The sequence below is a fragment of the Capricornis sumatraensis genome, chromosome 4, assembly GCF_032405125.1.
Source record: "Capricornis sumatraensis isolate serow.1 chromosome 4, serow.2, whole genome shotgun sequence".
NCBI lineage: Eukaryota > Metazoa > Chordata > Mammalia > Artiodactyla > Bovidae > Capricornis > Capricornis sumatraensis.
In genome coordinates this window covers 151623252-151647403 of record NC_091072.1, presented here as the reverse complement: position 1 = coordinate 151647403, position 24152 = coordinate 151623252, and the positions used below count along the sequence as shown (strand labels likewise).

The window sequence follows — 24152 nt, the reverse complement described above, 5'->3', positions numbered from 1 at the left end:
GCAGTCTGTGTACAGCAAATCTACTAGGCATCAAGTGACTAGAGGAGTTGTCGGGGAAATCAGGCTCTATCAAAGTAAAAATCTTCCTTCTTGATTGTTCATGCAGAAATGAAGCATATTTAAGGCAACAAGTGAAAGCTGAAAGGACCCTTAAACAATTTCACCATTCATTTTATCAGTAAGACAACATACTCACCCAAGGTCGTGCTTCTATGGTTAGCATTAGAACCAAGTTTCCCATTTTAATTCTCTTTGCACTGTATTAGGCAGCAGGAAAAATGTTATCAGTATGTAAGTGCTAATTCTGAATTTCCTATTTTGGTTTCTAATAACCAAAAGAAACTGCAGTTTAACACATGCAGCCATTTCCTCAAGCACTCTTCTAGTGGATTAATGACCACACCAGCTCTCCCATTAAGAGTTTTTCCCAGCTAGTTACCTGGTACTTAGCTTTTTATGGCACTTTCCTTTTCCCATTATGCTCAGCAGTGCATGCAACACACCAAGGTTAGGAATGCAGCTCACTGCTTTGGAAAATGTACGGCCAGGGCCACAACACAAATGAAATTTTCCTGAACTTCTACATTCTGTCCCAATTTTAGAAGCAAAGTACTACAAAATTCAAATGGGGGTTTTTGGTAATCTGTGTAAATCACTCAGTATGAAACATTATAAATATTTCAAGTGGTCTCATTCAGAACAATAAACCTGGATGTAAAAAACAAAAGACTTCCCATCTACTAACAAATCTTCATCAACTGAGTCAGTAAGAAAAGAAACATTCAAGGACTGCAGTCTAAACAAGGATGATCTCTCTACAAAGAACAAGAAACACTAAACCCTACCCGCGGTGGGCAGATCATCACCACTCCATACCGGAGTGGTCATACAAGCAATGACTCGTCTCCACATCCTTCCTCCTAATATTCATAAAGTCATAATATCATCTGCAAGGAATCCCCAAAAAAGATACCTCAAAATTATTTCTATAAAGAATATTAACTGCCCACCCTTAAACAATTCTATTAATGATTAACATCAAAATTCCAGATTTAAAAAACTGCTCAACACTGGGAATGGTTGAGATTGGAAGTTATTTCTTCTGATTTCTGAGCCTTACGCTGAGTAGTCAAATTAGTGTCATACATAGAATATTTCAAACAAATGCAGGGAAGAGGAAATGGGAGTTGACTGACGTAGTGTCCTTCACACTCAAACAAAAGGAAATGTCTTAGTTATTCTTTACTTCTCAAACTTCCAGAGTAATGGTAGAGATATTTTTTAAAACAGTATTTTTATTCCAGTCCATTCAATTCACAAGACTGTATATGGATTTTTCTCTTAGAATAGCAAGTGAAAGAAAATTTATAAATAAATATATGTATGTGTATATTTTAAAATTATATTCACAGCAACATATCTTATTTTCCCAGCAGGGAATTCCTCATATGCAAATAAAAGAGTTGCTAAAGTTCACATACTAATTTTTCTAAAATATAACAAAAATAAATATAGTGTTCAACTCTTTTGAGAGAGTTGACAATATGATCATCACTGTCAGGAGAAATATATAATCAGTGGCAGTTTTAACAGAAAAGAATGCTATCCTCCTGAATGTAGGGGTGGGCCAGGAGGAGGAATCAATCTATTTTCCATTTTATAGTAGTAAAATCAGCAGAACTGCCAATTTCCAGTCCTCCAACAGTATTCCCCACTGTTTATTCCTCCCTCAGTTTCAAGATTTTCCTAAATTTTAATTTCCTGGCAATATGTGACTTTGATAGTAATATTTTTTGAACCCCACTATGGCCCTGTGGTGGGGTTCACCAAGTTACTGCTGCTGCTGCTAAATCGCTTCAGTCGTGTCCGACTCTGTGCAACCCCATAGACGGCAGCCCACCAGGCTCCCCTGTCCCTGGGACTCTCCAGGCAAGAACACTGGAGTGGGTTGCCATTTCCTTCTCCAATGCATGAAAGTGAAAAGTGAAAGGGTAGTCGCTCAGTTGTGTCCGACTCTTAGCAACGCCATGGACTGCAGCCCACCAGGCTCCCCTGTCCCTGGGATTCTCCAAGCAAGAACACAGGAGTGGGCTGCCATTTCCTTCTCCAATGCATGGAAGTGGAAAGGGAAAATGAAGCCACTCAGTCGTGTCTGACTCTCAGCAACCCTAAGGACTGCAGCCTACCAGGCTCCTCCGTCCACGGGATTTTCCAGGCAAGAGTACTGGAGTGGGGTGCCATTGCCTTCTCCTGTTACTAGACTACTACCAGTAATACTAAGAATTTAAAATTTTTGTTCTGCAGTTTAGAATATATATTCTTAGTGTTTTTTTAAAAATCTTTTATTTTTCCATAGTTTGGTTATGTTAATCTCTTTATAAAGTGGGTATGTCCTGTACTACATTATTTAATCATTCATAATCCTAAACCTTAATCACATAGAGTGGTTCCTTCCAATTTCAACAAACCACTTTTTAACAAATTACTCACCTGGTATGATAGTTACAATATGTCAACTTTTCTAGGTTTATGTTATATTTGTGCGCATGCATGCTCAGTTGTTCAGCCACGTCTGACTCTTGAGACCCTATGTAGCCCGTCAGGTTCCTCTGTGCCTGAGATTTCCCAGTCAAGGATACTGGAGTGGGTTGCCACTTTCTCCTCCAGGGGATCTTCCTGACCCAGGGATCAAGCCCTTGTGTCCTACACTGGCAAGCCAATTCTTTACTGCTGAGCCATCTATGGTCATATAATCCAAGCCTTTACAGTCCACATTTCTTCTGAATGAGCACCTACTTTGTATGACTAGGTCTTTGCATTCTAGTCAACAATTACGACTCTCAAATACAGGATTACCAATTAATTTTCTATAGTCCATATTCTTTTCTAAATCCCATTTGCTTTTACTGCCTTTTGGAAGTCCTTGGAAAATAAGTAATTTCTCTCCCAAAGCGCCTGCCCTGTTACAAATTCCATACAAAGCAAGAACAATACATTGAGATTCAACTTTGACCTCATGTACTTAAGACACAACATCAAATGCCAGGTTAAAAACTGAAAAATTACCAATTTGGCTTTTGGGTCACACATAGACAACCTACAGTATCCATTTTAATGTGCACTACTAGGTAATTATAACATTTGAAGAGAAACATAGTGGCTTTTAAAACAAGAACAAAAAGAAAAAAACAGAAACAAGAATGACTTGGACTCAACTCCCACTTCCATCACTTGCCAGTTGTGATCTGGGCCAATTATTTAATTTCCAGTCTCTTCACCTGCAAATGGTGATTGATCTCTACGTGTCACAAGAACTAAATGAGAGTGTATATAAAACATATAAAAAGTAGATCCTAGAAGGAACTGCTAATGAAAACACAACTTTGTCATAAAAACACAGAAATCTAAAGCAAACTGAATTAAAAATCACTGTCACAAAAGTATTACCTGATGTGCCATTTAACTCATCACATTAAGTAATGCCTTAACTTACTCTCTAAATACTATATGAAAGAAAATAGAAATGAGGAAATAACCACTAATGTGATTGCAAAAGTAAAATTTTAAACACTGACGAGAAGCTATAAATTTGTCAAAATCTGTATAAATTAAAATTTTAATCTTAATACTATAGTATAAATATGTCCACAACAACACAACAAATTTTAATACTAAGAAAAGAAAAATAAGAAATTAGAAATAGTTACCTAACTTCGGAGGGAAGACCTGCTACAATTAAAAAGTAATGAAGAAAACAGAATAAAGTCAAGTTCTGAAGACATAAAATATAAAGCAATGAGAGTTTCATGATAATAAGGGCAGTGAAGTATCACTGAGGTCACCAAATCTCTTTTGGAAAATAATCTCACCATGTGTAGAAAGTACATAAATGTTCATACTCAGAACCAGTCATTCCATTTCTGAATTTAATACTAAGAAAATAGTTCTGAACAGTGAAATCTGAGATATTAATTCGTGTTTTGTTTACAAAGCAATAGGTAAATTCTTTGCCTCAATTCCCAGCCTTTGAAGTCCCTAGCCTCCAGGTCTTTTGTGTTATTTTAGAACCAGCAATTAGAAGACAACCCCTTCAACTGGGTTCTGTTTGAGAAAGCACAGCCCAAAGAGAGGTGGTGAAAGCACTGAGAAGGAGTTTGAGGAGGTAGAGTTGGGAGGGAAAGAAGGGGATAGGAGGATTCACCAGACCATCATCAGTACCCTTATACTGACTGGGGCTTCCCTGGTGGCTCAGAGGTTAAAGCGTCTGCCTCTAATGCGGGAGACCTGGGTTCGATCCCTGGGTTGGGAAGATCCCCTGGAGAAGGAAATGGCAACCCACTCCAGTACCCTTGCCTACGGAATCCCATGGACAGAGGAGCCTGGTAGGCTACAGTCCACAGGGTCACAAAGAGTGGTATGACTGAGCGACTTCACTTTCACTATACTGACTGGGAGGTGAGCTGGTAAGGAGAGAAAATGATGGTAACTTTGCCTCAGAAAATTCTAGAGAAGATCCTATTACCCAACAGTCCCTGTAACTTGGCCTTCAAAAGAACCTTCCAGGCTTAATATAAAGGAGCATGTCATTCAAGTGTTGTACTAACTTAGGATCAAAATGTCAGTTCTGAAACTGACATCACAAAAGCATATGCAGCAGTACTAAGAAGCAAAAGCAATTATACCAGTGAACAGGATGGTCACACACACACACCTATGACCCCAGCAGAACCTAAGTTCCAGGAGGGCAGGATTTTTCCTCTATTTGCCAACTAAGTACCTGCCACATAAGAATTTATCAGTAGATATTTGTTGAATAAATATAAAACCCACCTTGGGCAGGGAGAAACAAAAGGAAAGTATTCCAAAATGATACATCAGCATTACTTTTTTAGTGATGGAATTTCGGCAGGGTTATTTTAGTTTCAATTTTTCCCTATCCTCTAAGATGTCTTTGAGCATACACAACTTGTATAATGGAAAAAACAATTAGGAAGCAGTGCACTTTAAATGCATTAAGAATTTCCTGTACTTTAAAAACTTCTCTGTAGAGCTCTACAGTAGCTCGGGAGTAGACTTTGCTAAAACTTTAAATAAAGAAAGCAGATTTATCTGAAGTAGGCAGGAATTAAAAAAAAAAAAAAAAGGCACACTAAGGCTTTTTCCCCTGTAATTTAGTCAATGTACAAAACTAAACTTCCTCAAAGAACTTTCAATGTACTGTTATTAAAGCCCCTAATAATCAACTTTTACAAACTTCTCAACCATAGTAACTGTTCTAGAAGCAAATGCCTGATTTAAAATAATACTCTGACCATGCCCAAAATCATAAGAGGCTGTGAATGAACTCTCTGCTAATCTCTTGACAAAGGCTGAAGGTGAAAAACTAATCAGCTTTGCAGTGTATCAACCGTGACTTTTAAACTTCTGTTCAGAGTGATCAAATCCATCAATGATCGGTTTCCGAGATTAGCTGTCACTAAATGTAGGTATTTGTGAGCCAAACATCCTAACTGATTTTCTCTTATTGAGAATTAAGAAAAATTAATACATACTCAAGTAGAATTCAAGTGTTTTACATGCTAACTTACGATTAAAATGAGTTCCAAAACTGATATCATTACTGCAGGTACAGTGGTTAAAAAGTATCAAAAACAATTGTAACAGTGCACAAATAATATTTTTATCTAAATATTTAGTAGTTTTTAATCTAAAATTTCAAAATTTTAACATAAGAAATGCTCTTTTCTATATAAATCAGGAAAATTATGTGACCTTAACAGTATATTAACAGCAACATTAACACACACACCAATTATGACTATGAACAGAATTTGCTGGTTGATCTAAAAACCTCAAATGTTTAAGGAAAACGTTTCTGCTATGCAATGAAACTAGCAAACTGTAGGACCATACAATATGATCACCGCTATAAAAACAAAAATCAAACACACAGAAATTAGACTGTTAGAAATCCTAACAATGCTTACCAGTAGATGAAGTGACACATTCCAGGTAATTTACATTTCCTCTTTGCCCTCTAATTTACGATTTTTATGAGAATGTATTACTTTTATAAAACTTTCTTGCAAGCCTTTTTTTGTCTGTGATTTAAGGAAGGTTGTAAAATCTATGGTGGAAATCAATGAAGCTTATAATTCCGATAACTGAGTCAAAATCAAATTAACAGGTAGCTCTAAAAAGTGACTTCCAAAACGTCCTTATACAAAAAGGAAAACTGGTTTTCATGGTCATTAAACTACCATACATAGTTTGAAAAGCTTTGTCTTGCTATCTCAAATATTTTACAACTTTATTAAAGCAGGTAGCTACATCTTCACTAATCTTTTCAACCTTCTTTACTGTATGGGAACAGTTAGTCAAAACATTAAGTATTTTGGAGAAACAATGCAAATAAGTTGTTGAACCATAAATAATGTCTCTTTTTATAAGCAAAAGATACCAATAAATCAATGCGACCTACTTATCAATATCATTAAACTAGGAATATGGACACTAAATTAGCCAACAACTTTAAGAAACCACAGTGGCTATCAATTATCAAAGAATATAAATAAAGCAGCAAGTTTACACATTCAATATACATCCAAACATGCATTTTATTTGAAATAAAATATTTACAGAAAATATTTCAAGGTATTTGCTGAAAAACTGACTTCTAACATTCTCCTTGCAACAACTAAATAAAGTACTCAGAGTAAGATCACAAGAAATATTTCTGATATAGACATGTTGGTAAATAACAAAAGACAAGATAAAACTTTAATGAACTAAGATGCCAATTTTCATAATAATCAGATATTAAAAGCACCACAAGCCAAAAAGAAAAGACATTAAAATCCCAAATTTCTGTGTTCAGCAAGAGCAAAAGAATTATGCTTTGCAAAGGGTGCTAATGAAAGAAACCACAAAAAGGAAGGTGCTAAGATATTTTTTTAAAAAGGAAGCAGTAAACTTAATTTACTGCAGCATCAGCTCTCTTACAACATTTTAACAGAACAGTCTAGGTCAGTGGTAGCCAAGAGAAATATAATGTGAACTATGCTGCAATTTTTCAATTTTAAATTTTCATGTAGCCATATTTTAAGAAGAAAAAAGTAATATTTATTTCCTCACTATACCCAAACATTATCATTTTAATATGTAATCACTTTTTAAAATTGGAATATTTTAACTTTAAAAAAAATATAAAGTCTTTAAAATCCAATAAGTCTTTTTTTATATACAGCCACCAGGGAAGCTCTTTTTTATACTCAGAATATATTAATTTGGATGCTAAATTTTCATCAGAAAAAGATTGAAAAAAACACTAAATATTAAGTTGGTGCAAACGTAATCACCATTTTTTGCACTGTTGAAATTTGCCACTTGATATTGGAATACATTCTTAAATAAATGTGGTTATGTTATACATTATTTTAATGCACATTTCTCTTTTTTGCTACAGACTTTTAACTTGCCGTTTATTTTAGACTATGGAAATGATGTTAAACAAAAAGCGATTCGAGCAATTTTCTTACTCAAGTTCAAAACAGGTCATAAAGCAGCAGAGACAACTCACATCAAGAACACATTTGGCCCAGGAACTGCTAACAGAGGTGCGGTACAGTGGTGGTTTAAGAAGCTTTGCAAAGGAAACTAGAGTACTGAAGATGAGAAGCACAGTGGCTGGCCATGGGAAGTTGACAACGACCAATTAAGAGCTGTCATTGAAGCTGATCCTCTTACAAGAGCAGATGCCCAAGAACTCAACCCATTCTATGGTCATTCGGCATTTGAAGCAAATTGGAAAGATGAAAAAGCTTGGTAAGTGGGTGCCTCCTGAGCTGACCAGAAAATGAAGTCAGCATTCTGAAGTGTCATCTTCTCTTATTCTACACAACAATGAACCATTTCTCGATTGGATTGTGACATGTGACAAAAAGTGGATTGTATACGACAATTGATGATGACCAGCTCAGTGGCTGGACGAAGAAGCTCCAACCACTTCCCAAAGCCAAATGTGCACCAAAAACAAGTCGTGGTCACTGTTTGGTGGTCTGCTGCCCAACCGATCCACTACAGCTTTCTGATTCCTAGTGAAACCACAACATCTGAGACATATGCTCAGGAAATGAATGAGATGCACCAAAAACTGCAACACCTACAGCCAACATTGGTCAACAGAAAAGGCCTAATTCTTCTCCACACCACCACCAACCACACATGGCACAACCAACACTTCAAAAGTTGAATCACCTGGGCTACCATCCACCATATTAACCTGACCTCTTGCTAACCAACTATCACTTCTTCAAACATCTCAACAACTTTCTTCAGGGAAAACGCTTCCACAACCAGCAGGAGGCAAAAAATGCTTTCCAAGAATTAGCTGAATTCTGAAGCCTGGATTTTTACACTACGGTTTAGTTCAGTCACTCAGTCGTGTCCGACTCTTTGTGACCCCGTGAACCGCAGCACGCCAGGCCTCCCTGTCCACCACCAACTCCTGGAGTTTACCCAAACTCATGTCCATTGAGTCGGTGATGCCATCCAACCATCTCATCCTCTGTCATCCCCTTCTCCTCCTGCCCTCAATCTTTCCCAGCATCAGGGTCTTTTCCAATGAGTCAGCTCTTTGCATCAGGTGGCCAAAGTATTGGAGTTTCAGCTTCAACATCAGTCCTCCCAATGATCTCCTTGCAGACCAAGGGCCTCTCAAGTGTCTTCTCCAACACCACAGTTCAAAAGCATCACTTTTTGGTGCTCAGCTTTCTTTATAGTCCAACTCTCGCATCCATACATGACTACTGGAAAAACCATAGCCTTGGCTAGATGGACCTTTGCTGGCAAAGTAATATCTCTGCTTTTGAATATGCTGTCTAGGTTGGTCATAACTTTCCTTCCAAGGAGTAAGCATCTTTTAACTTCATGGCTGCAATCACCATCTGCAGTGATTTTGGAGCCCCCAAAATTAAAGTCTGCCACTGTTTCCCCATCTATTTGCCATGAAGTGATGGGACCAGATGCCATGATCTTAGTTTTCTATATGTTGAGCTTTAAGCCAACTTTTTCACTCTCCTCTTTCACTTTCATCAAGAGGCTCTTTAGTTCTTCTTCGCTTTCTGCCATAAGGGTGGTGTCATCTGCATATCTGAGATTATTGATATTTCTCCCTGCAATCTTGAATCCAGCTTATGTTTCCTCCAGCCCAGCGTTTCTCATGATGTACTCTGCAGAGAAGTTAAATAAGCAGGGTGACAATATACAGCCGTGACGTATTCCTTTTCCTATTTGGAACCAGTCTGTTGTTCCATGTCCAGTTCTAACTGTTGCTTCCTGACCTGCATACAGGTTTCTCAAGAGGCAAGTCAGGTGGTCTGGTATTCCTATCTCTTTCAGAATTTTCCAGTTTCGTGTGATCCACACAGTCAAAGGCTTTGGCATAGTCAATAAACCAGAAATAGGTGTTTTTCTGGAACTCTCTTGCTTTTTTGATGATCCAATGGATGTTGGCAATTTGATCTCTGGTTCCTCTGCCTTTTCTAAAACCAGCTTGAACCTCTGCAAGTTCACAGTTCATGTATTGCTGACGCCTGGCTTGGAACATTACTTTATTAGAGTGTGAGATGAGTGCAATTGTGCAGTAGTTTGAGCATTCTTTGGCATTGCCTTTCTTTGGGATTGGAATGAAAACTGACCTTTTCCAGTCCTGTGGCCACTGCTGAGTTTCCAAACTTGCTGGCATACTGAGTGCAGCACTTTCACAGCATCATCTTTTAGGCTTTGAAATAGCTCAACTGGAATTCCATCACCTCCACTAGCTTTGTAGTGATGCTTCCTAAGGCCCACTTGAGTTCACATTCCAGGATGTCTGGCTCTAGGTGAATGATCACACCATCGTGATTATCTAGGTCGTGAAGATCTTTTTTGTATAGTTATTCTGTGTATTCTTGCCACCTCTTCTTACTATCTTCTGCTTCTATTAGGTTCATACGATTTCTGTCCTTTATTGAGCCCATCTTTGCATGAAATGTTCCCTTGGTATCTCTGATTTTCTTGAAGAGATCTCTAGTCTTTCCCATTGTATTATTTTCCTCTGTTTCTTTGCATTGATCGCTGGGGAAGGCTTTCTTATCTCTCCTTACTATTCTCTGGAACTCTGCATTCAAATGGGTATCTTTCCTCTTCTCCTTTGCTTTTCACTTCTTTTCACAGCTATTTGTAAGGCCCTCTCAGACAGCCATTTCGTTTTTTTGCATTTCTTTTTCCTGGGGATGGTCTTGATCCCTGTCTCCTGTACAATGTCATGAACCTCGGTCCATAGTTCATCAGGCACTCTATCAGATCTAGTCCCTTAGATCTATTTCTCACTTCCATTGTATAATCATAAGGGATTTGATTTAGGTCATACCTGAATGGTCTAGTGGTTTCCCCCACTTTCTTCAATTTAAGTCTGAATTTGGCAATAAGGAGTTCATGATCTGAGCCACAGTCAGCTCCTGGTCTTGTTTTGTTTTTACGCTACAGGAATAAACTTCTCACTGGCAAAAACGTGCTAATTGTAATGGTTCCTATTTAGATTAATAAAGATGTGTTTGAGCCCAGTTATAATGATTTAAAATTCATGTCTGAAACTGCAATGACTTTTGCACCAACCTAATAGGAATTAATGTAATTAACTCCTAGTAGAAATTAAATACAGACATTATCTGTATTTATAGGAAATGATTATGAATGTGGGTGAAGGAAAAATTCTCCTGGATTACTGCAATATTCTTCTAAATTACAAAGCAAATTCATAGCAATTTATGTCACCTGTTTTACTGTAGGCTTTAAAAAACAAAAAAAGCAGTACCATATCCCCAAAAGCAGCAGCAGAGAGAATATAGAAGGACAGAAAGTGAATTAATTTTCAAATAGCCTTGCTGGAGTGAGAAGGGTGCCTAAGGGACCTCAACCCAGAGGAGCTAAGAGACTGGCTATCTTGAACTCTTTTATTCTCAACTCTCTGACACCAACTGTACAGTGTTTTTCACACCACCAACAAATGTTTTAGCTCTTTGGTCACCAAATGGGTGTCCTACTGATTCAATTCATTTCTGACACTAACCAACCACCTGGAGTCAGCAGGGACCCCCGCAAATGCTAAGTCACACAACACTGCCTTCACTTCAGACACTAGCTGCAAGTTCCAGGTTGTCACCTACGCTTCTGACCAACCAATAAATCCAGGGTTTCCATGACCCCTTTCTCAGGTTTGAGAACTTGCCAGAGTGGAACCACCAAACAGAAGAGATACACAGGGCAAGGTATTGCCTCTGAGGAGGGTCATACAGCTTCCATGCCCTCCCTGTACATTGTACCACCCTCCTGGCACCAGGAAGTGGTTGTGAACCCAGAAGCTCTCTAAACTCTGTTAATCAGGGGGTTTTGTGGAGGTTTTACTACTTAGGCATGGTTGAGTAAATCACTGGCCATTGATGAGTAGCTCAATCTCCAGCTCCTCTCCTCCTCCACTCCCAGAAGTTGGGGGTGGGAGAAGGGCTGAAAGCTCCAACCCTCTAATCATGGCATGGTCTTCCTGGTGACCAGCACCTACCCTGAAGCTATCTCTGAGCCAGTCAGTCAAGAGTCACCTCATTAGAACAAAAGATACTCCCATCCTTCTGGAACTTTCAAGGCTTTTAGGAGCTCCATTAGGAATCAGGAACAAAGACCACATGTGTATTTCTAGATTATGCCAATTCATACATACATTTAGGATAACAAGAACCAAGTTTGTCACTCTCAGAAGTAGGGTGTGTATATAAATGGAAAAGGGGAAAGCTAGAAAGAACTTTAGAACTGGAGGTATGAAAGTGAACTCATGGCTTTCAACAGACAGACAGATCTTACCAACACTATAGGGGTTTCCCAGGTGGCTCAGTGGTAAAGAACCCACCTACCAAGCAAGAGATTTGGGTTCAATCCCTGGGTCGAAAAGATCCCCTAGAGAAGGAAATGGCAATCCACTCCAGTATTCTTGACTACGAGCTGGACATGACTGCACGGCTAAGAACATACCAGCACTGTGACCATCAATCTGTCTCTATTAGGTGGAAATGTGATACACAATGCCACTAAAAATAATATCCCTTCTCAAAGATTTAAGTCTAAAACAGACGTTCAAGGGACTTCTCTAGTGATGCAGTGCTTAAGACTCCACACTTCCACTGCAAAGGCTGTGGGTTTGATACGAGGTTAGAAAACTAGAATCCAGCATATCACAGGGAGCCACCAAAAAATTAAAAATAAACAAAAGTAATAAAAAATAAACAGATGCTCTATATCATAACAATGTAAGTAATATCTAAAAACTTGGGATACACCAAGAAGTTAATAAACACACCATTCTCCCTCCTTATAGCATCTACAAACGTAAACACCATCTCCCTCCTTATAGCATCTACAAACGTAAACTGGTTAAACGGCTACTGAAATGGAAATTTACTTCATGAACTGAAAGTATAAAAGGTGTAAGTTGCTCAATAACAAATTGTAATTGCTAAACAGAACAAAAAAATTCAATTCCACTATAACTCAAACTTCTTCCTAGTCTAACTGAAATATTTTGCAGTGGAAAAAAACAAGGACTCAGATGCCATGTGATCTTAAACATGTTATTAAACCTGCGTTTGTTTCCTCAAATATAAAATGTTTAAAAATCTGCGTTGTACTGTTCCTCTGAGAATTACAAATAATATACTATGGGCAAAAAGACTATGCTTGTCACCAAAAAAAATCCTATTAGGTAAGAATTAGTAATTATTAATACTTTGCCAAATTAATTTAATTACCAAAGAACACTTCTTCAAAAAGACAAGGGCTTAAAGAAGTTATTTAGGCTTTTTGTTGTAGATATGTCCGTTTCAACCACATTCTAGAAATAGTGTAATAATTAAAAATCCTTCTTGTAATAGTTTCATGTGAAATCTGCTTCCTCAAGTGACACACAAAGACAGTCATTTCAGAGATGCCCCATAATAAAGTCTGTATCACCAGATGAACACGCAAATGCAGCATTAATGCCAGAGACTAACTATGGAGAGAAACAAGCTGTTTTAACAATCAGTACATCACGCCCAACAATTGAGTATTATAGAAACTAGTCGACAAACAACATATGAAGTATGAAAACTATTTTGGATTGACTTAACTATCCATGAAGAATAACCAAAACCAAAACAGTAACTGGCTTAGAACAGACTCTTATCTGAGGCAGAGAAAGCAGACAAATTATTATATTTCAATGTTTTAACTTTTAAAGACCTTCCCCTCCTCATCTTTCCATGTTCTCCAAGATCATACCTTCTACTTACCCAATCTTTCTTGCCCCATATTTGTTCAAACTTGTCTAAAGAAATGGCCTACTCTTATCGTCTCTACTTCTTAACCTCCCTTGTGCATGCGTGCTCAGTCACTTCATTCATGCCCAACTCTCTGCAACCCTACCAGGTTCCTCTGGGATTTTCCCAGGCAAGAATACTGGAGTGGGTTGCCATGCCCTTCTTCCTCAGCCACTCTTTAAACTCACTGCAAATCTTCCACTTTTCTGAAACTGTAAGATCACCAAATATCTAAGGCGAATATGACATAACATTAGTTATTGTTAATTCTGCATGAGTATGTGAATTTGTGGTAATATCCTTTGTATATCTTTTCCAAAAAAGGAAATACTATTTTATTATTAATAGAATACAGCTTTTTAAATGTATAACTTCAATTATAAAAGCATCACACTGTATATTCTTTGTGTGTGAATTGTATCTCAATAAAACTATTTTGCTTTTTAAAGCACAACTTAACCCACAATTTTTTCTTCCATGATAGAAATGTTCTATATGTGCCATCCAATATGGTAGCCACACATGGCTTTGATCACTTGAAATATGGCCAGTAAAACTGAAGAATTAATTAAGTTTAAAGTTTTTGTTTCATTTTAATTAGTTGAAATTTAATGTTGAAGCTGAAACTTCAATGCTTTGGCAACCTGATGCAAAGAGCTGACTCATTTGAAAAGACCGTGATGCTGGGAAAGATTGAGGGCAGGAGGAGAAGGGGACGACATCACCAACTCAGTGGACATGAGTTTGGGTAAACCCTGGGAGTTGGTGATGGACAGGGAGGCCTGGCATGCTGCGGTTCATGGGGTCACAAAGAGTCGGACACAACTGAGTGACTGAACTGAAATTTAAATAGCCACATAAGGCTTTATGGATAAAGAACTTTATTGGACATTATCGGAGACTTAAGAGATACTTATGTGCGCACCCCCTTATGCAACCTCCCCTCTCATTTAGGTACCATTCAGAATATTGTGAATGACTTAATAGCCAAGATCAGTAAACAATTTCAACAGCCTATACTTATCTCCACACTTTTTTTCCTACATTTCCTAACATCCACGCTCCACAACTGCTACTATGCTAACTGGACTTCTCTGCTATATTCCTTCCTGGAAATTTTCTTCTCTCTGTTCTGCTCTCCTGCTGTTTTGTTTAGTCTCCCTGGGCTCCTTTTTCCTTTGCCCACCCTTTAATTATTGCTACTCTGCCCTAGGCTCATTATTCTTCCCTGTCTTTTCCTCTGTTTCTCTTCATATATATCCTTTCCTTAGATAACTGCATTTACTTCCATTATTTCAGCTATGACTAATACAGCCAGCCTCTATTTCTACCTCAGACCCATTCTTTTGAGCTTCAGGAATGTATCCAGGGGCCTGGTTGAACTTCCTCCTGGAGGTATCACAAGCACCTCACACTCATCATGTAACTGAATGCATCTCCACAGCCCTTCCCCTCAAAGGCCAACCCTCCATTCTTTCCTATTCCCTCCCTCAGTTGACAGTACCATTTTCTATTCCCATCCTCTTGCCTGTGCTTCATTTTTCCTCCAAATTCCACTTCATCAATAAACCCTGCTCATTTTCTCTACTAAATATTTAAACTGCACTCCTCTATTGTCTTAGTTCCGGCCCTAGAAATCTCACACTCAAACATAAAACTAAACTCTACATATTCGTACTCCTTAAATAATTCTCCACAATTAATTTTATGCAAATCTACTTCTCTGCTTCAAATTCTCTCCACTGCCTACAGCTGAGTTATTTGTGTGGGAAGGGTGTGTGGACAGTTCAAAGAGCATGTAAATACAATAATGTCTACCAACTCTTTAGCCTATTAAAGAGATGTTATGTTGCATTTCCTAAGTCTACCACAACCCAGGATGAGTGACCAATCTAAACAGAGAGAAAATCCACAGAGATGAATACAGTCACCCCTCAAGGTCCTCAGGGGGCTGGTTCCAGGGACGCTCCCCAGCCTCCACCCATGGATAACAAAATCCACGGATCCACAAGTCCCATCTATAAAATAGTGCATTACTTGCATTTAATCTATATATTTATTCCATATACTTTAAATCATCTCAGAGCACTTATAATACCTAACACAATGTAAATGCTATATAAATAGTTGTAAACACAATGCAATACACACAGTTGCTACAAGTACAGAAAACTCAACTTTTGCTTTTTGGAGCTTTCTGGTATTTCTCTCTTCCAGTATATTTTCCATCTACAATTAGCTGAATCTGTGAATGCAGAACCCGCAGATATGGAGGGTGACTGCACATCATGGTGTCTGGCTCAAAACCATTAGCCATGAAGAGAATCCTATCATTACCTCAAACAACATGTTTACTTCTATTAACTAATGGAGACAATGTGCACAACAGTAATGCTGTGCTTCACTACTTCATTTCACTTCTCACTGTTTGGTTTATATATTAGTGCTAGATTAACTCAACACCATTCACCAGGTACACAATGACCAAAAACACAGATCATCTGGGTCTAAGAAACTGCAACCTAGCAGCTCAAAAAGCATCTACAAAAACAGCAGGCTTTCTTAACTAACCTGAATATGATTATACCAAGCAGATTTCCAAACATTTTCTTAAATTAGTCTTAAAATCTTAATTTCTTAATATTTCTTAAATTTCAGAGAAAACTATATTTGCTTGTGATGACAAAGCTTATCTGGCGATTCTTTTCTAAAAATCATTAAGCACATTAACTTAGCACAGCACATTTAATATGTCAATCTTACAATGCCAAGACTCAAGTCAGAACATCAAAAACTAAATTCTTTATGAAAGCCCACTCGAAAAGCTAAATTAATACAAATTAAGGTAGAGATAGTCTACAATGAAGTCAACTACAAAACCAAGCAAATACTAAAGTTTCTTCTCTCCTGAAGAACATATCAATAACCAATCTTTTTAGAGCCACACACAAAATGAAGCCTGCCAGTTGTCAAAGGCATAATCCTCTTCCAAACAAAAACACTCTTAAGAAAAAGCTTCTGGCAATTTCTTTTCAGTCCAGAAGCTGCTCTTCAGTCCAAAAGCTGTCTTAAGATTTAATAAAACCCTTAAACTCAACTTAAGATTTAATAAAACCCTTAAACTGAACAAAATGCTCCTAAAACCCAACTAACTACGAAATTTAAAATAATTAATCTGTAACAAGTGATAATTAATAGCCTTCAAAATGGATTTTTCTTTGAAGTATCATACTTTACATTTTCCAAACTACCTTCACATAGTATTTCAGTTGCTCCTCAGCAATTCTGTGAAGTCAGTAAGACATGTTACTAATAAATCAGTCTTACAGAGTTACGTTCCTTACTCAGGGTCAGATAATTGGGCAACACAGAATCCAAGTTATCTGCCTCAGAGCTGGTTTCTGCTACATGTGTTGTATTATACCAGAGTGAAATCTCAAAATACAAGATTAGAGAATCTGCTGTGGACCAATGAAAGGCAAGGAATATGGATGAAAAAAACCTGATATCTACCAACTATTTCTGACTTAATAACAGAAAAAATTTAATACTTACCAAAGTAGATGGAGGATCTACTTATGTCTTCAAAGAGCTGAAAGACTAATGGAATAGACAAAGAATGTAAATGATTTTTAATCAATGTGAAGAAAGAATGATCCCAAGAGCAGAGATCTCAGCAAATTCTGGAAACTAGTCATTCAGAAAGACTGCCATTTGGGAGCAACAAGTTATGAAATTAACAAGAGGAAGTTAGGCAGAGGACAGGTAAAGCTAAAGGATGTGAAAACACTGATGACGCCATGTTCAATTCCAACATTTCTCCTGTAAGAATGGTAGCAACAGTATGGAGTTTTGCTGTACTTTATTCAAGTATATAAATGTAAACAAATCAAGATTTTCATCAGTACCCTCAAAAAGGTAGCCTAAAAAAAAAGATGCTGCATCCTCACAGTTAATATATATGTGCCACGCTCCGTCAAAGTTTTTTATATATACTAATTCATTTAATCATCACAACAACTCTGTAAAATAGGCATTCATTACATTTCACTTTACAGGTAAGGAACTAACACAGAAGTTTACCCAAGGTTACACAGTCATTAGCTGAGCCAGGATTTGAATGGAAAGTCAGGCATTTTAGTTCTTAATCACTGTGCTATACTGCAGAAAAAAAGTGCCTTTTCCAAATCCAAGTGCAGGTCATGCTAAGTCTCACCTAATCCTGCACACTTGATTTTTAATACAGGACCAAAAAAAATACAAAATGAGAACAATAAGTAAATATACAGAACTGGCATAGCAAAACCTGGTAACCAATTATTGCGAATTTTTCACAGTATATGAACATTTTCAGAAACTACAATTTGAACATAACCATTCTTGCTGCTTTTACAGCTTTATCTAAAATACTAACTTATCAGGAAACACAAATAACACACTTGATTTCTGAAATCAAGCTGATTTCTGAAAATGAGAGTCCAGTTTTAGTTGAATGTTTCCACAGGGATTAACCAAGATGACTTTAAATGACCGGGATCTTGCACTAGAATCTGAATGTCAAGAAATGAACTCAGTCACCAGGCAACAATAGATTCCTAGTTTGTTTTACACAAAAACAATCTCTCTTTGCAAGTTCTTACACTACAAACAATTGTGATACTAAAGGTCTGAAAAAAGTTAAGAAAAATGGAAACCACTTAAGCCCCTAAGACAAAGAACTATATTTTTTAAAAAAATCAACCTAAATATAATTCTTTCTCCTGTACCAAGGTTACTTCTTAAAACAATAAATCTACATATATTTTAAATTAACTCTTACCTAGCCAAAATTATCCTGTCTTTAATTATTATTCTGTCCTGTTGAGAAGGGACAAAGGATTACTTCAAACAAGTCACCAATCATTCTTTAATTTGCACAGCAGCTACCCTTGAGCTACCTGAATTTTGCCCATACTCCAACAAATCAGTGGCTCTGAGAATTTAAAAGCAAAAAGACTCAGAAGACTATTCTCTGAAATTTAGTTTCTGAGACTAAAAGTTAGTAGTACAGATTCCTAAAAACCAACGAATGTGGCACAAATTTAAAAAGGTAAGAAAAATCCTCACTATTCAAAATGGGAATAACAGTTCAATTAGTTAAGAACAAAGAATAAGTTATGGTTTCTTAATTACAGAACCACAACAAATTTCTACACCATCAAAAAACTTTTCATAAAACATTGGTATCATATACTCATGATGAGACCTGAGCCTTAACTTGCTTAAAAGCCAGAAAAAAGTACACACTAAGTATTTTGGAGTTTCATCAAAATTTATGATTTGACTTATCCTTTCAGGCAGATCTGGAAACAATCTTATCAATATATTGAGTGAACTCTGTATTTAGAAGCAGCATGGGCAGAAAAGTGCTTAAAGTAAATGAATCATTCTTGAATCGCAGTGTATAATTATGTTTTATTAGAGCAACTAAGCTATGTTTCTTTAAAACAAAAACAAACTCTCCCTAAAAAAAGCAATGTAAATTCTGTAAAGTCCAGCAGTAACAACATTTTCTGATCAAGCCAAAAGAGAAGTAAAACTAAGGTACATCACCTGCCTAGTAAAACCAGGTAAGGAAATACGCATCTTAATAGATCTCAGTTATCACTTAAGATCCTGTAGTAGCGAAGTGAAGTGAAGTCACTCAGTCGTGTCCGACTCTTTGCCACCCCATGGACTGTAGCCTACCAGGCTCCTCTGTCCATGGGATTTTCCAGGCAATAGTACTGGAGTGGATTGCCATTTCCTTCTCCAGGGGATCTTCCTGACCCAGGGATCGAACCTGGGTCTCCTGCATTGTAGACAGACGCTTTACCACCTGAGCCACCAGGGAAGTACTACCCACATATTAAGAGTCAGTATTTGTTTTAATCGATAACTATGCATATTGTGACTCTAAAAATAGGCTTGATGGAAACAAATTTGACTTGCATACCACACCCACCCATCCTTCATCCCCCAAAGCCTATTTATTTCTCCATTTGAAGTGATAAAATCACTACCCATATCCTAAGTCTGGAATCTGCCAGGGTTACAAGATCAGATTTCTCCAAAAATCTGACAGTAACTTCCACATCAAAAACAGAACTGCTTCATTTGAGACTGACTAATTAACCATCTACTAGACTACAAATGCTTTAACATTTCTCAAATTATTAGATCCTAATCAGTTAATTTTATTCCTTAACCCAAGCAAGTCATTCACAAGTAAGTTATTCTGTAACTTCAGGTTCTTCATTTATCAAATAAGAAGCTGGGCAGAATAGCCTAAGATTTCTTCCAGTTTTAATACATGACATTTTTAACTCAGCAACTTAACACAATATTTCTCCAGTCTTCCTAAAGAAAAATTTGTAGTAAGTATACATTTAGTGAAAAAAGTTTATTTTTTCTCCAATGACTTAGTAATCCTTTGGCTTGTCCTTTAACTTAGATCCAAAGACAATAACTCAAACACTAACCTACTGAGTAGGTTGTTAGGAAAGTGTTTTGGCCAAAACATCATAAATACTGTCCAACTACTGCTATAAAGGATCTTGGGACTAAAATAATCACATTTTAAAAACAAAAATGGAAAATTGTAGAAGTAGGATCATACAAGGAAGGTTCCAAAGCAGGGTACCATTCAATGCATTTTCATTTGGTTCTCCAGCCAAATTCCAAACTAGCATAAAAATAATATGGCAATGTTATATACATAGAGAGAAGATATTCTTTTGTTTAACCATGACCATGCCTAGAGAACAAAAATCAAAAATTCATGAGTTCTAGGAAAAAAATGAGAAGCTTAGACAAAATTATTGTGACATTAGACAAATTGAGGTTCCCCCCCCCACCGTATCATTAGTTTCAAGATAATAAACTATCTGAAGATTCCAGGTGACAAAAAAAAAACATACATTCTGAGAAGTCTTAAAAGTTAAAAATTGAAACTAACAAAATTAATCCATAAAGTGCTCAACACTTATTTTGGTCTAGTCTTGAGAGTAAGGTAACAAATTGAGGGGAAAAAATTATTAAAAAGCACCTATTCAAATATGAAACTATAAAAGAACACAATCCAGGGTCAATAGCAATAAGCACCTTAGTTAGGTATTAAAAAAGTAACAGGTGTTTGTTTGCTTGTAACTAATACTCTGCCTGTAAACCAAAACAAATCAGACCTAAGTTTCTGAGTAAGAATGACCAAGGAATAAAGTTATAATTTGACAATTAAAAAAAAAGGTCCACCACCTTCCCCACTCTAAAACACTACAAAATTGAGTAGTTTTTATTTCATAATGCCTCTAGAAGTTCTGTATCACTAACTATAAAATTTAAGAAATTATATTCCTAAAAAACTTGTCAGTTTTTTAAGTTTACTTCCTTCCACATGTTAATTTTCCTTCACACTTGATACGACCTTGGTCATTTGGAAGGTGACATTCAAAAGGTTAAATGTTAACGTATTGGTTCACGGATAATAGATAAATTCCTAGATCACTCAGGTACTTTCATATCCTATTTCAGCTTGGTTCATTTCCTTTGCCAGAAGAATATGGATACTGGCATTTTTCACGTATAATGTCAGTGGTTTTTTCATTCAGTTCAACTCTGCTTCTTCCAATAACTTATGTGAACACACACAGGTGAAGACAACTTCAGTCAAGCTGCTACAGATCAAGCAACAAGTAGCTCAAACCCCGTTATATCCTTGTCAACCAGGATGACACACCATTATTTACACCATGAAAATCTCCTAGAGGTTAAAAATGAAGCCTTTGTCACTCATTTGTACCCTTGAGAAAGTTTAGCTTAAAAATCTTTTACAAGATTAAAACAATGATAATGACATTACAACCCTCAAAGCACACATACATAAGCTCCTGTATTACCCACAGAACAGCGAGTGGGCTAAAGACACACTAGTTTTAGTAACAACGTCTGCTCACGGTTATCAAAAACTTGCTTAAACATCATTAGGTGGAACGATATCAAATACCCAACTGTAACTTTCTAGTCTCAAACTATCCAGTGAAGGAAACCTTTTTTAGTTTATTAGATGCCGGTGCGACCACCAACTAAGATACGTCGAAAACAAGGTCATTTGTGAACAAGGTCGTTCTTAATTTAAAAAAGACAGCCTGTTCTCAGGAATGGAAACACGCATCTAACACACCAGCCGCTCATCACTGCAGATCTCTGATGAACACAAGGCAAGAGGACTGTACTTTCCGAACTCAAAAACTTCCCCGCTCATTTCGTTTCCTGCCAGACACTAAAACAATGACGAAGAGGCAATGCGCTGGTATCCGGATGACTTTCACCACTCCTTCCCTAGGAGCGAATCTCTGGCTACAAATACTAACGCCTCGCCTGTGCCAACACCCCAAATCCTGGTGACTCTTTCGAAAGTTGGCCTCCCCCCATTCGCAGCGAACAGTTAAGAGGAAGACACGTAAAGGGAAAATTCCGCCAAGTGGCCGAGCCAAATGTGGGACCCACAGCACTGTAAGAGAAAGAAGGTGGGGTATACCTGCAGCTCACACCAGGCGACCTCCACGGTGGTCTCGGTGTCCAGACCCTTGTAGACCGTCTTAAAGGAGCCCCTGCCGATCTCGATGTCAAACTTGAGAAAGCGGCCGTCGTTGGACATGCCCACGGCCTTGGTCTCCAGCTCCTCGATGTCATCCTGCTGCTGGCTCCGTTCCTCCTGGGGCTCCTTGGCGCTGCCGCCGCCGCTGCCACTTCTCGACGACGGAGGCTCCTCTCGGCTCCCCGCGGGGCCGGGCTGGACAGCCTGGCGGTCTCTGCCCGCGCTGCCCGGGGCCGAAGAGGTGGCCGGGCCCGCGGCGACCGGCTCCTCAAGGGGAGCGGCGGCGGCGGCGGGCGGCTGCTGGGCCACCTGGGCGGCAGCGGCGAGGGTCAGGGTCTCCTCGCGCGGGGGTTCCGGGGGACTCCGCTGCGGGACCACGGCAGCCGCGCCGGGCTGAGGCAGCGGCAGAGGGAGGCCGGGCAGCTCCAGCGCCGTAGCGTTGGAGTCGCAGATGACGCTGCGGCGGAAGAAGCGGTGCTCCGTGGTGGTGGTCGCGGCCGCCCCCCGGCTGTCCTTGTCCATGGTATGGCGGCGACGCCGGTACTCCTCCGTCCGGCCGGCTGCGGCATCGGCCGCTGCGGCGCCCAGTTTCTCCCCCACCGAGGAGTCCGAGCTAGAGCCATTCTTGGGGGCAGGCGCCGGCGGCGAGAGGAACAGCGAGCCCGGCGCGCTGCTCTGCTGGTCGGCGGCGCCGCCAGACATTGTGGGAACGGGAGCGAGAGCGAGGCGGGCGGCTCGAGTTCGCGGAAGAAGGGGGCCGGCCCGGGGCGGCGGGACGACGGCCCCTCACTCGGCACTGACTCGGCGGCCCGAGCGGGAGGCGGGCCCGCGGGCCCGGCTGCGGCGGCCGCTGCGGCTCTCGAGGCGCGCTTGTCGGGGGCGGCGGCGGGGCGGAGGCACGGGGGCTGGCGCCTCACGGCCCGCACCCATCGTGCGGCGAGCGGCGGACGGGCGGGCTGGAGCGCCGGGGGCGCGCGGTCATGGGGGCGGCGCGGCGGCCCGCACCGAGTCAAGGAGGCGGCGGCTGGCTCTCCACCGCTGCGGCCCGGGGCGGGCTGGACCCCCGAGCGGCTGCCGCTCGGCGCGGAGGCGGGCGAGGCCGCGCTGGGGCTCGCGGCCAGGCGGGCGGCCGCTCCTCCTCCCCGCCCTGCTAGACGGCCTCAGAGGCCGCCCATTGCCCGACGCGAGGAGCCGAAGCGCAACACGGAGGAGCGGCCCCCGGCCCCGGGCCTCACCGCCCGCCCCGGGCCGGGCGGACCCCTTCCTCTCCGGGCCGGGGCCGGGGGCTGACGGAGGGAGAGCCGGTGGGGGAGGGCCCGAGCCCGGTGCTCCTCCGGGCCGAGGAGGGCCGGGAGAAGTAAGGGCAGTCACCCGGTCGGGCGCCTTCTGTCACGGAGACGAATGCAGAGAGGCCGCGGAAGAAGAGCCGCGTCCGCCGGCGAAACTCCGCGCTAAATGGCGCCGGGAATCTGAAGCCTCCACACAGCCCGCTCGGGCCCCGCCCCCCGCCGCCCGGGGCGCCCCACCCCCACTCCGCTCGCGGGGCTCTCGCGCAGGCTGTCTCGCCCCGAGACCCTCTGGGACTTGTAGTTGACATCTCGAGGAATGAACGGGACAGAGCAGGAAGACGCCTACGACTCCCGTGATGCCCTGCGGTGGCTTATCCTGAGGCCCCACGGGAGCTGTAGTTCCCTTTGAAACCGCCTCTTCTGGAAGGCGGATGGGAGCGTCACCGCGGGTCGCTAAGCCTTATCCTTTAGTGGGCGCTAGCTAGGAAAAGCATGACTTAGGCATTAATTGTGGAAGAAGGGAAGAGAAAAACAGGAGAAGGACTCAGGAAGAGGGGAGAGGCTCCCACCATGCTGTACTGAGGCGAGAGCGAGCTCTTGAGATTGCCATGGATGGAAAACGAGCTGCTGTTCCTATTTAAATACGGTGTCGCGACCGGAGCGTGGGCGGAGAGCCGGGAGGAGCCGGACCCCTCTGCTCGGGCCACAGACTTTGTGCATAACACTGATTGGCTGGGGGAGGGGGAAAGCTCCCTTCCATGGCACTTAAGGCCGCATCCTGGGCTCCAAGCCCAGGACAGATCCTCTGACTCGCAGAGACCGGCCGCCCCACTGCAGTCAAGGGTCACAGCGAACTCCGCCCGG

General features: G+C 40.4%; 1 protein-coding gene and 1 non-coding gene across 2 annotated transcripts in view; both read right to left on the bottom strand.

The window, feature by feature from the left end:
• The window catches only part of WNK1 (WNK lysine deficient protein kinase 1), a 126647-nt gene extending 103946 nt beyond the window's left edge, over nt 1–22701 (bottom strand). Inside the window, 1 exon segment of the mRNA XM_068971973.1 lies at nt 21940–22701. Coding sequence (XP_068828074.1) covers nt 21940–22701 — 762 coding nt within the window.
• TRNAC-ACA (transfer RNA cysteine (anticodon ACA)) lies at nt 19185–19257 on the bottom strand. Its single transcript has one exon. It is a non-coding gene; the product is annotated as a tRNA-Cys (tRNA).
• Nucleotides 22702–24152: the final 1451 nt, after the last annotated feature.